At 42.4% G+C, this 12,589-nt stretch overlaps 1 protein-coding gene across 5 annotated transcripts in view; it reads right to left on the bottom strand.

Annotated features, from left to right (window-relative positions):
• tmprss4a (transmembrane serine protease 4a) overlaps nucleotides 1-12,589 on the bottom strand; it is a 58,625-nt gene that overhangs the window by 11,550 nt on the left and 34,486 nt on the right. For 4 of the 5 annotated variants that reach the window (XM_048561918.2, XM_048561917.2, XM_048561919.2 and 1 more), the window contains exons 2-7: nucleotides 10,898-10,982; nucleotides 8,517-8,627; nucleotides 7,260-7,412; nucleotides 7,038-7,167; nucleotides 3,492-3,599; nucleotides 1,134-1,174 (exon numbers count right to left, since the gene is read on the bottom strand). In XM_048561918.2, coding sequence (XP_048417875.2) covers nucleotides 1,134-1,174; nucleotides 3,492-3,599; nucleotides 7,038-7,167; nucleotides 7,260-7,412; nucleotides 8,517-8,627; nucleotides 10,898-10,982 — 628 coding nt within the window. The remainder of the gene's footprint in view (nucleotides 1-1,133; nucleotides 1,175-3,491; nucleotides 3,600-7,037; nucleotides 7,168-7,259; nucleotides 7,413-8,516; nucleotides 8,628-10,897; nucleotides 10,983-12,589) is intronic. The other variant, XM_048561920.2, reaches the window with a different exon arrangement.

Raw genomic sequence — 12,589 nt, 5'->3', positions numbered from 1 at the left:
CACACTATCCCAGCGCGGAAGTGCATTGCTGTCCCTTAATCAGAACTGGGTCAAAATGTGTGGGCTCTCTCCCGAGCTGCACTGCTGGGAGTAGCATTAACAACACAGGCTGCAGCAGTTCACTACAAGTTTATACAGTCATCCAGGACAGAAACAACTTCAGTCCAACTTGTCCATGCTGATCAAATTTCCCCAAACAAAAGCAGGCCCACTTGTCTGCATTTAGCCCATATCCCTGTTAACCTTCCATATTCACATACCTGTTCAAATGTGTTTTAAATGTCGTAACTGTACCCATACCTACCCACATCTTCTGCCCATCTTGTGGAAGAGTCCTTGGCTATTCACCTTATCTGTGCCCCTCATGATTTTATCGAGAGCATATACAGATAGACAATATAAAGTGGTCCAGTCAATGATGGCCCAGTCAATTTCAGGAATGAATGAATATACAAAAATGACACCGGAAAGAAATGACGTCAGTCACACAGAGACTCTTACTACAGCTTGATGAGGACAAAAAAAACTTTATAAAACAAACATTTCTGAAAACTGATGGGAAGCGAGACAATGTGGATGCTATTGAAATCAGACAACGTAAAAATGTCCAAATGTCTGATCCACAGAAGTCCAGGAACCAAACAGCTCTGTAAACTGAGAGAAATCCAACTTAACATTTCAGATCAAGAACTATTTCTAAGGAAGGGTCGCTGGACCCGAAACGTTAACTCATTTCTCTCCACAGCTGCTGCCAGATCTGCTGAGCTTTTCTGAGAATTTTGTGTTTTTGTTTCTGATTCACAACATCCTCAGTTTTTACATAAACCAAGATGTCAGCCATGGCCTGGGTATGGTGCAGACTCATTGCTAATAAGTTAATTGCTCTTTTTCAACATCTAATAGCATTGCACCATGCAACTTCCAGGATGGTAGAGGGTTTTCTTCATTGGGCCTGGAGTGATGGCTTATTGTTCCCTCAGCTAAGAATTCCTAGCTCCCCGTACAACTTCCCACCAACAAACCAGTCAGTGACTTCCCTGGCTACACGCTGTCTGAAGAACACAAACATTTCTCAAAATTAAAAACATTTTTGACAAACTAATGAAAATCTTTAAAGGAATCCATGAACTTACGTGCGCAGACTAAGGACACAATGTTCCCGGAAGAGCAAGGCCTGAACAAAAAGCAAAAGGAAACAATGGTTAATATTGTTGGAATATTTTTTCAATTAAGGTTTAACTTAATTTTAGATTTGAATTTAATTTTGTCTCTCAGCATCAAAATGTTATCTGGCAACCAGGGAGATATAATTAAATGTTACAATTATACTGACAGTTCATCAGGAAAGCTTAAATCTTTATTTCTGATTTTAGATTATAACGTATTTCATGTCTGGTGCATCACGCATGTGATCTGACCCCAGCACCAACACTACCATTCTGTGTTTGATGTTATCCTAGATTTACATTTAAAATCATATAGGGGTTTGATCAAATAAGAGCTGTGTCTAGCATCTGAAAATCAACCGTCAGATGGCAGAAATTTAAAGTTATTTACACCAAACCAGAGGCAATGAGAAAATCCAACAGAGCCAGGTTTGACAGAGAGTCATAGAGCACCTAAACAGACTCTTTGGTATAATTCATACGAGCTGATCACATATACTATATTGATCTAGTCTCATTTGCCATCATATGGGCCATATGCCTCCATCAGAATGCAGGGGCATAAGAGATAACACAGTCTGGAGCTGGAGAAACACAAAAGGCCAGGCAGCTTCTTCCAAAATGAATCACTTCACACTTTTCCAGGTCGAATTCCATCTGCCATTTCCTTGCCCAGCTCTGCATCCTGTCTATGTCCCGTTGCAACTCACAACAGCCCTCTGTATTACTGTATCACTCTTCAAAAGAGCTGGTCAAGGATTTATGGGCTGAATGGTCTCAATCTTAGCTGTGCTATATTTACAGTTTTGGTGTGAAATCTTCTACCTTTAACTACATCTTGGTTGCAAATATAAAACAAAAATAATAGTCAGAAATTAATCTGGAACAATCCTAAACCTCACAAAGGTTGTTCTTCCATGGTCCAACATTAGAACATATCCAAAAACATCTGAGTAACCACATTTAGCAAGTCACAGGATGCCTGGGGAGAGAGAGCTATTGTGCTGCTATAGTGCAGCAATTGTTAAAGAGACCAGGAAACGGACTGGGATTTCCAAACATCCGGTGCTGCCCAAGAACCATTGATGAATTTTCCGAACACTGCCAGCCATGTCATCAGGATATTTAGAGACTTTGGGACTGCCTCACAGCACCAGGGACCCAGGTTCAATTCCACCCTCAGGCAAATTTCACATATTCTCCCTATGTCTACGTGGGTTTCCTCCAGGTGCTCCGGTTTCCACCCGAAATCCAAGGATGCACAGGTTAGGTGGATTGGCCGTGCTACATTGTCCCACAGTGTTCAGGGATGGGTAGGTTAGGTGGGTGAGCAATGGTATAAACCCCGTGTGGGGTTATGGGGTAGCTGTGAGATGCTCTGAGGGTCACTGCAAACTTGATGGGCCAAATACTTATTTCCTGTACTATTGGTATCCTGTGATTCTATGAAATGCTTTTGGTTAATAATTGTAAAAAAGGCAGATAACTGGTGAAGAATATTCTAGTTAGTATGGGAAGGCATTGCGCGCACACACACACACACACAGGGGGTAACTGATGGCAGCAATGTGCTGCTAAGATGATTGAAAATAACATATATATATGTATATAATGTGGGGAAACCTGCAGGAATACGTTCAGAGTTTTGGTACATGAGACTGGGCATTGTGGTTGAAAGGTGTAGGTGAAGTTTTTGTGATAGTAGAGTGTGTATTAGTTTACCTCAGAGGATCTTAGTGAAAAACTGAGAATCTGCAAGGGCAAAATATTCATTCTCAGTGTCAACCCTTCTCACATGGGTGAGTGAACATTTTCACCCTCCCTCCAAAAGGAAAAGAACAGTTCAAGTGTGACCAAACTGCTGAAGTAGAGGGGTTTTTTAGTGGCGTTCCCTTAGTTACAATTTCGCTCTACTTCAAAAAGGAATGAGAACCAGATAGGTTCTATGCAGGGAATCCAATATCCTTCAGGTCACGGAGAGAATTAGCGCAATGCTCGTTACACAGTCCTACAAAGTTGCTTCAAAGCCCCATCCCAGATTTAAATGACTATTGGTTTGCTCCCAGAGTTAGAGAGAGGTGCATTCAGTAACAATCATGTCTCAAGCACCCACATTCCCTTATCTGAGTTTAATCTCAGGAACGTGTCAAGAAAAATTCCATTTGTAAATCAGAACCTAAGGTAAAAAAAACTCTCACCTCACGCTTAAGTGTCAACTCTAGTCCTGATATAAACTACGGCGAACATAATTCCAAATAAATTCATCAACTCCTCCTCAGCTATACATTGGTTCATTGAGGATTACGGACATTGGGTTGTACTCACCCCTGCATCAACACATTCTGAACAGAGATGGGGTTGGTGACTTTGCTGAAGTCGATTATCTTGTATGAGGGCCAGAGTCTCTTGTCCACAGGACTACCCACAGGGCTACTGCAAAGTAATAACATTAATTCATTAAAACCTTCCAAACATGGTCAGTACATAATCACCAGTGCATCACTGCTGGCAGAAACTCTGGTGCATTTGCTCAATTCCAAGATCCAGTTTGACGCGATTTGACAATGTGACTGACATCAGAATTCTTAACATTAAAAACCCAGTAACAGTGTGCAAACTACTTGGAGTTGCACTTTGCAGATCTATTTTTTGTTTAAAACTTCACTCACAGGACACAGGTGTCCCTGACTAGGCCAGAAACTAGGCCGATTCCAACTTCTGAAGGGTTTGGGTGACTGAATTTCTATTCTCCTGCTTCCCAGGTGCTATAGCCTCTCCTCCTAACTCAGTTTTCCCATGCCAGTTTGCAGCATGCCAAGGTCTGGCAGCCTGTGATGCCTATTACCGTAGGTTGTATCTGAAGAGAAGCCAAAGCAGAATTCTGTGCAATCTCCAGCGAGCCGCTTCATTACTGATTGCGCCCTCAATTGACAAAGCTCAAGGTCTTACATGTCCCCATTACTATTGCTGCCAGCTTCTTCAGTTTTTTGGACAAAGGAAGGCAGATCTAACACCATGACCACCATCACTGGAAAGCAAGGAGACAATCCCCCAATTCACTCCAACTAGAATAGAGCTCAAACCATCAAGCTGTCAGCACCAATCTGATCTACATTAGTCATCCAGCTACATCACTAGAGTGATCAGGAATCTTTCCTGCCTTTGCTAAGTATCGGAGGGATTTACAAGTTGATGCTCAACCCGTTCGGCCATGTCAGGAGCTCACCTTTGGTGGTTGTCACGTCCTGGAGTGGGACTTGGACCCAGAGCTTCTGGTTCAAAGGCAGGGACACTATCCACTGCACAAGACTTTTTACTGTTACCATACACTGTGTCAAAGACACCAGTGCTCTACTCATCAATGTCCTCAAATCTCTCGTCATGTAAATCATGAAGTTACACTATGACATAACTTTGAATGCACATTAAACATCTGTGACTCATCTTCAACTCTATTCTACCCTGATCTTTTGATCAGCAGGAGCCCAGTATAAAGGATCTTACAGTGAGGGATAATTTGTTAAAAAGAATGCAACCAGCTAACGCTTATACTATAAATCTTTCAGCTCAGTTCAGCCTGCATCTTGAATGGATGTGAACAAAGCCATGGAATTTTGAAAAAGTCTTTCCATTGTCCTTTAGCACCTTTGGAGACTGTTAGCTGCGCACAACCTGCCTACTGCATTGGCCTATCTAACAGTCACAGGTCACAGAATCTCTACAGTGTAGAAACAGGCCCTTTCAGCCCAACAAGTCCACACAGACCCTCAGAGTATCCCACCCAGACCCATCCCCCTATAACCCACCTAAGCTACACATCCCTGAACACTACGGGCGATTTAGCAAGGCCAATCCACCTCAGCTGCACTTCTTTGGACAGTGGGAGGAAACCAGAGCACCTGGAGGAAATGTGCAAACTCCACACATACAGTTTCCCGAGGGTAGAACTGAACCAGACTTCCTGGCACTGTGAGGCAGCAGTGCTAACCACTGAGCCACCGTGCAGCCCCAAGTCACTGATCTTCAAACCAACTCATTCTTTGAGGCGCTCCCAGATGCTAAGGCAACACAACATTCAGCAGATTCTGTTTTAAATCAAAATCTGGACACTAGGTTCTGAAAATGTCCTAGTAAATTGGAAAGCCACCAATGTAACACCATTGTTCAAGAAAGGAGGGAAAATGCATAGGCCAGTCAGCCTGACATATCTCAATGCTTGAATCCACGATCAAATATGGAGTAGCAGGACATTTTGAATGTCTTTTTACAATAATGCTGAATCAACATGGTTTTGGGGAAGGGAAAAATAGCAGATATTGCAGGGAAAATCTCAGTGGGACTGGCAGCATCTGCGGAAATCTGAGACAAAAACAGAAATTGCTGGGAAATCTCAGTGAAGAGAAAGTCATCATTTCCGACCCCAACAGTCCCGAAGGGTCACCAGACTCGAAATGCTAATCCTGATTTATCTCTGCAGCTGCTGCTAGATCTGCTCAGTTTTTCCGGCAATTTCTGCTTTTGTTTCTTATTTCCAGCAACTGTAGTTCTTGTTTGTGAAAGCGAAGTTACTATTGACAATGTGACAAGCAGGCTGGCAAAAACAGGAACAAGTGCTAGTAGTATATTTGGATTTCCAAAAGTCATGTATTGAGGTGCCACATTAAAATCTCCCCGTGTTGGGGGAGCTGGTGCTATAATGGCTATATCACTAGACTAGCAATCCAAAACCTCAGGCTGACACACTGGGGACATGGATTCAGTTCCTGCCATGGCAGACGGTAAAATCTGAATTCGCAAATAAATCTGATATCAAAAGCTGCCCTAATGGCCACTGTGAAATGCTGGCATCAATAATCCATTTGGTTCACTAGAACTGGCCAATATGTGACTCCAGACCCACTGCAATATGGTCGATTCTTAACTGCCCTCTGAAATGGCTCAGTTCAAGGGACAATTAGTGACAGGCAATAATTACTGGCCCAGCTGGTGATGCCCACATCCCATGAACAATAAAAATGGCCATGGCGTTAAGGCTGACACATTGTCATGGATGGAGGATTGGTTAACTAACAGGGTTGGGATAAGTGGGTCATTCTCAGATTAGTGAACTATAACTCACAGGGATCAGTGCTGGGGCCTCAGCTATTTACAATCTATCGGAATGATGCCGATGAAGGCATAGTCAGTCAGTGGCACAACTTGATGATACAACTTGTATTGCCATTTGTTTTTGTGAGGTGGATACAAAGAGTTTGCAAGAGGAATGCAGATAGTGAAAGCCTAAGAGAAAATCATGCAACAATTTACCTCCATTTACGTTCACATAAAATATTGAAATAAATCAGCATGTTATTATTATTTCAAAAATATTTCAAATTTCAGAATTTAATTATTTGTGCATAGTTAGTCCCCACAAATAGAAAAGACTAATTGATACAATAACAAGAACAGACATTGCTGGAAAAGCTCAGCAGGTCTGGCAGCAACTGTGCAGTGAAATCAGAGCTAATGTTTCGGGCCGAGTGACCCTTCCTCAGAACACTTCTTTAATTAACTCTGGTTTCTCTCCACAGATGCTGCCAGGCCTGCTGAGCTTTTCCAGCCATTTCTGTTTTTCTTTCTAATTTCCAGCATCTGTGGCTCTTTCAGATTTTTTTTGTTAAAATTATAGATTTAATCTGTTTAAAAAAGGTGATGTTGGGTCACATCACGGATACATCCTCCTTCCCATGCTTCTCCAAATTTAAAAAAAAGTAAGTGGTTGTGGGATTTCGTTAACATCCAGCCAAAAGGACAGACATGGCTCGGGCTTAAAACATCTGAGCTAACAGGCATGAGGACAGAAGCAGATTGGAAATTTTTTTGCATTACTTTGAGTAGCCCAGCTGCTTGCACGCTACTTCTGCAAGGCTGGGTCGCCAGTTGTCATAACAGATGCTGTTCCACTGCTGGGTTCCTGAATCCTTCACTTGAAGGATGGATTTGGATCCATAGATTCGCACTGGAAAAAGAAACGAACACAGGTTGTCACACCTCTAATCAGACAAACAGCGACCTCGAAAAACAGACAACACTAGATGGCTCTTTACTTACTCGGGAAAGGGTCTCTGAATGTAATGTTCATCACACACTCCTGCTCATCTTCACCTTCAGAACAATCAAAGACGCCATTGCATTGGGAATCACGAGGGATGAACTTAAAAGTTTTCGAGCAGAAGTAATAATACGTATCGATGGCTACCTTCACTGTAAAAGGGAGAGAATGGCACTGGTTACACATCAAGTCAGCTGCCTCTAGGTTGTGCTGAAGCTACTGGTAGGACAACTCAAGGCCCCTGGATGGCATTGCCTAACACAGCAGGCTCAAAACAAAGACATCTTGCCTAAGCAATGCTTCCTCACTGTGAGTATGAATAGTAAGCTCCAATGGGATACACGGGACATGGGAGATTTTCCAGAGGATACCCAGATTGGAAAGTATCTGAGTTGAGCTCAGTGTCAGATGGGGGTGATTAGAGTAACAAGAGAAACTGATTCAGCACCTCCGGATGCAGGGATGGGCTAAGGTTAGCCAAGAGCCCTGTGTCCAGTGGTGACCGGTGATTTCTGTTTGCAAATGGGCACAAAGCACAGGAGCTGAATCAACTGTTTCCCCTGGATATGGGGGAAACTTTCCTGCTGGTCAACTTCCGACTTTTGCTGTAGCATGATGCGGACAAACAGCAACAGTAAATGGGATTGATTTCCTCAACACTTTAATTAAACCCACAGCAGCCATGCACGGACGTTATGATAACTCAAGAACAACTTCTCACACAGGGGACGGAAACCTCGAACTCTGCCCCCACTAAACTCTGTGTGTGTGTGTGTGTGTGTGTGTGTGTGTGTGTCTGTCTGTTGGGGGGGGGGTGGCGGTGCTTGGAGTGCCGTCAACTGAAGAGTTCAAAAGTTAGATATTTGGTGGGAAATGGAATGGAGATGCAGATCAACCATGATCTAACTAAATGGTGGAACAGGCTGGAAGGGATGAGTGGCACTCCTACTGTTCCAATGATTTGGTGACAGCAATCCAATCAGCTATCGTCAACGCTGCCCGGTTTGCCGTTTAAAATTCACCAGCGGCACCAATCCTGATCATTGTCTTTACTGGGAAATCCGCCCAGTAAATCCGACAGTGAGGCTCAGACAGGGATTGGATCAGGCTCTGTGCTTCTTAATGTTGTCGATTATCCTGGCTGTGGGCAAAACTAGAGGTATCACGAGCCAGCAATTTAAACAACAAACTGCAAAAAATAGAGAGGACGAGGAGGAAGATCATTTAATAATATTTTGAACAAGGAAGCAACTTACCAAAGTAAATGGAAACCGCAAGAATTGCTATAACTGTAATGACCAAGAGCACAGTTATAATGGTCTTCCGTTTTGACATTTTGCATCTGAATGGAAATTTGGTAGATGTTTCTGGAGATTGGAAAATATGTATTTATTAGTATGTGGACATTAAATTATCCCAATGCCTACAGTCTGTGAAGGAGGAAAGGTTTGGAATTGGAATCTTGAACTGAGCATGCTCTTCAACTGCACTTTATTCCCACATGGGTGTCTGGGAACGGGGAGGGAAGAAAATGTTCAAATGCTTTAAAGCAGGGAAATATATTGTGAATTTGTCTCATTGCAGCAAGAGGAGAGTTAGGAAAGGGGTTAAAAGTTGCTGCAGTATCTCCAAGAGCAGGAGGATGAGAGCTGCACAGATCCTGAAAGGAATGTGAGATGAAAGACAAACATGCATTCATATAGTGCCTGACACAACCTCATGATGTCCCAAACTGCTTTCCAGCCAATTAAGGGCTCTTTTTGAATAGTCACTGTTGAAAGGCAGGAACTTAGCAACCAACTTGTACACACAGAGCTCTCATACATAGGGAGATACTAAAGACCAGGCCATCCTTTTCAGTGATATTACTGAGGAAATAAATATTAGCCAGGTCACCAAATGACACCAATGATCTCTTACAGCCACCCGAGATGGCAGACAGACCCTTGGCTTTTTTCATCTCATCTCAAAACCGTACACTTAACTAAGATTTTGTGAAGGCTCTGAATAAGGACCAAGTGACAACATGATGACTCAGACAAGAGTCCTACGATTTACAGGAGAGGTTGTAGGCAAAAACAGAAGTTGCTGGAAAATCTCAACAGGTGTGGCAACTTCTGTGAAGGGAAATCAGAGTTAATGTTTACAGTCTGGTGATGTTAACTTTGATTTTTCTTTACGGATGTAGCCAGACCAGCTGAGCTTTTACAGCAACTTCTGTCATTGTTTCTGATTTCCAGCATCTGCAGTTTTTATTTAGGAGAGATTTATAGATTTTAGCATGCTCATGTGATGTGAAAATGACTCATTTATATCTCCAGTAAGTCTCTTAACTCTTCTTGTGACAGTCTCATTTTATGAAACGCAAAACAATTATTAAGGTGTCAGAATTAGGGTTGAACTGAAATCTTCCAAGTGGAATGCTGAGCATCAACGTCACACATTCCTGGGATATCGTTAGCAGATGTGTAATTGCAACAATAGTCACACTCTCCTGCTGTTTATTAAAGAAATGATTTTACCCTCTATCCATTTGCTTTTCTGAAATGCTTCTCCCTTCCAACCATCAAAAACACGTCTGGGTTCCCATCTCTCTGATGCCATCCAAACTGCAAATTTATTTTTATGGCGAATGTCTAATTAGCTATAATTACATCTTCACAAATCATTAATTGTAGCAAGGCAGAAAAAGGTCATTAAAACAAACAAGTTAATTTGTTCAAGGCCTATTTCTAGAAGGAAGAAATTTAAAGCAGACAAGTTACACTAAATTTGTCCACACCTGAGATGATTCTTAGAATAGCCAAACAAAAATATCTTTAAACAGAGATCGTGTAAAGAACATGGAGCTCAATGAAATAATTAGGGTAAATTAGCTCTATGAGAAGCTGGTTAAACACTGAAAGAAAATTGCGGACATGTTGATGAGGGGAAATAAGGATGACATATGATCAGCATGGGCCCATCAAGCAGGACAGGGTGGTGTGGTGGTAATCTCACTATCCTAGAAATTCACAGACCCCATCTAACACACCAGAGACAGGAGTTCAAATCTCATCACTTCAACTGGCATGAATTCAATTCAATGAATTAATTTGGAGTTAAAAGTTAGTATAATGGTGATGACGTGTCAATTAATTTTGATTGCATTGATACTCCCTGTCCTTTAAGGAAGGAAATCTGCCATATTTACTCAAATTTGACCAACAGCTGACTCCAGATCAACAGAGACTTGGCTGACTCTGAAATGACCCAGCAAGCTTTTCAGCTGAAGTGCAGTTAGGGATGGGCAACAAATGCTGGCCTTGCCTATGGGATCCACATCCCCATGAAAGAATAAAAATCTTGCCTTTTTTTGATGCATACTGAAACACCAAGTTATTTGCTTGTGTCCTTTCCTCTCTCCCAGCAGTAGCGGGTTTCTCATTCCCTGTCCCTTCCTGTTCTGATCTCATTCACAACTAGCAGAACCTTGACATTGGTTTAGCTTCAACGCCTTGATCAATGCCAACGTAAGATCCCATTAAAAAAACAGTTAACAGCCTCTCAGGAGAGATAAAGCAAAATAGGTTTCAGGCCCCATCAAATCACCCCATTAGCCCACAGGGTCATAAAGTGAAGAGTTCAATTTTTAAACCTGGATCCATTGGAATGGTTGGACTTGAGGGTTTGAGGCTAACAGACTCATCCGTCTCCTCCCGTGACGTCACGCTCTCCCGTACCTGTAAAAAGGTATTCAAAAAGGACATGGTCAAAATGCTTTCCAGTGTCAAGAACTGGAGATGAAAAATAATCCGGGGCGACAGTGGCTCGGAGTTGGGGTCGAAGGAATGCACTTATGCTAACACCAGACACAGCTCACGAGAGGAAGATCCTGGGTTTTGATCCTGGTGCTATGCAGTTACTAAATCTCCATGAGGATGTCGGAAGGTGTATGATGGGCTCACGTTGGGTCACAGTCCCACAGTGGTTATTCCCCTCACCATTCCAGAGGTTCGGAGACAATTGCTGCGCTAGAGGTGGTCAGTGGCACAGCCACTGCCTACTAAAAGGCCAAAGTTAACAACATAAATGTCAACACAGATCAAAGCAAGATGGTGCATTTCGGTGAGCAAGAGCAAGGAGGCCACGTACTGCTGGGAAAACAAGTCTGAACACTGCAAACAAGCAAACAGATCATCCTGTACAGATGGGAAAGCAATAAGATAGCAATAAAAAAGCCCTGTGTAAAAGCAAACAAATCTAAAGGGATACAATTGAAAAGCAAAGTTATTGCAAACCCATATATTGCAAAACATTTGGAGAGACCACACTGAGTAGTTTGCAGAGTTCTGGTCTCAATATTATCAAAAAGAGATAGAGATACTCGAGAAAACGTAGTAAACAATTTACAAGTTTGCTACTAGATCCAAGGAACGATAACAGGATGGAGCTCTATCCTCTCGAAATCAGAGTAGGCCAACAGTTTCATCATCTTGAAATTTCTGAAATGGTTTAACAGGAAGAACAGGTTTCCATTTGTAAGGTGAATAGAAACTGGAACCAGAAATATAAAGTTAGTAAACAGTGGCACAGTGGTTAGCAATGCCATGAGAAATCCAGCAGAAACTCCTTTGACCACAGCCTGATAAGAAGGCAGAACTCATGACCACAGATTGATCAACATAACAGTGGAGACGCCTTTAAAATGATGTGTAGTAAACATGAGAGAGAGAGAATGGAATGTATATCAGGCAACAAAGCTGTAGTGGAGCATAAACACTGGGATGGACCAGCTAAGCCTCTAAGGATGTTCAGCCTGAAATGGGCCAAGTAATTCACAACTTTCAGTAGGTGAACAGAGCCAGCCCCCCATGAATTCCTGTGTGAATGAGGGGTTCTGGTGGTCTCTGTAGCTTGAACTTTCCCCACACAGCATTAACAAATTCAACTGTGATTCTTTTGCTCAGACACTACCATCTACTCTAATAATATCTTCAATGGGCTGGATCATTCCTACACACTGACAATGCAGAGTTTAAGGGCGTTGGCCATAAGATCCCAGAGGATCAGGAGTCAAAATCCCACAACATTCTGATCGAATAAATCTGGTCATTTGTGGACTGGCATCAAAAATAAAGTGACCGTGGAATCTATTAGATCGTTGTTTAAAAAAAACAAGTCACTGGTTCCTTCATCCAAAAATAGCTATCCTTTCTAAAGGAAGAAAATTGCCAGAGAAACTCAGCAGCAGCTGGGGAGGCAGAAACAGATTTAATGTTTAGAGTTCTTCACAAAGCCTCAGGTGTCTTCAGTCCAGCTGAGCTGCTGTTGCGCTTTCTCTTTTTAA

Source organism: Stegostoma tigrinum, chromosome 32, assembly GCF_030684315.1.
Source record: "Stegostoma tigrinum isolate sSteTig4 chromosome 32, sSteTig4.hap1, whole genome shotgun sequence".
In the NCBI taxonomy this organism is placed as follows: Eukaryota; Metazoa; Chordata; class Chondrichthyes; order Orectolobiformes; family Stegostomatidae; genus Stegostoma; species Stegostoma tigrinum.
This window is presented reverse-complemented; position numbering and strand designations above follow the sequence as displayed.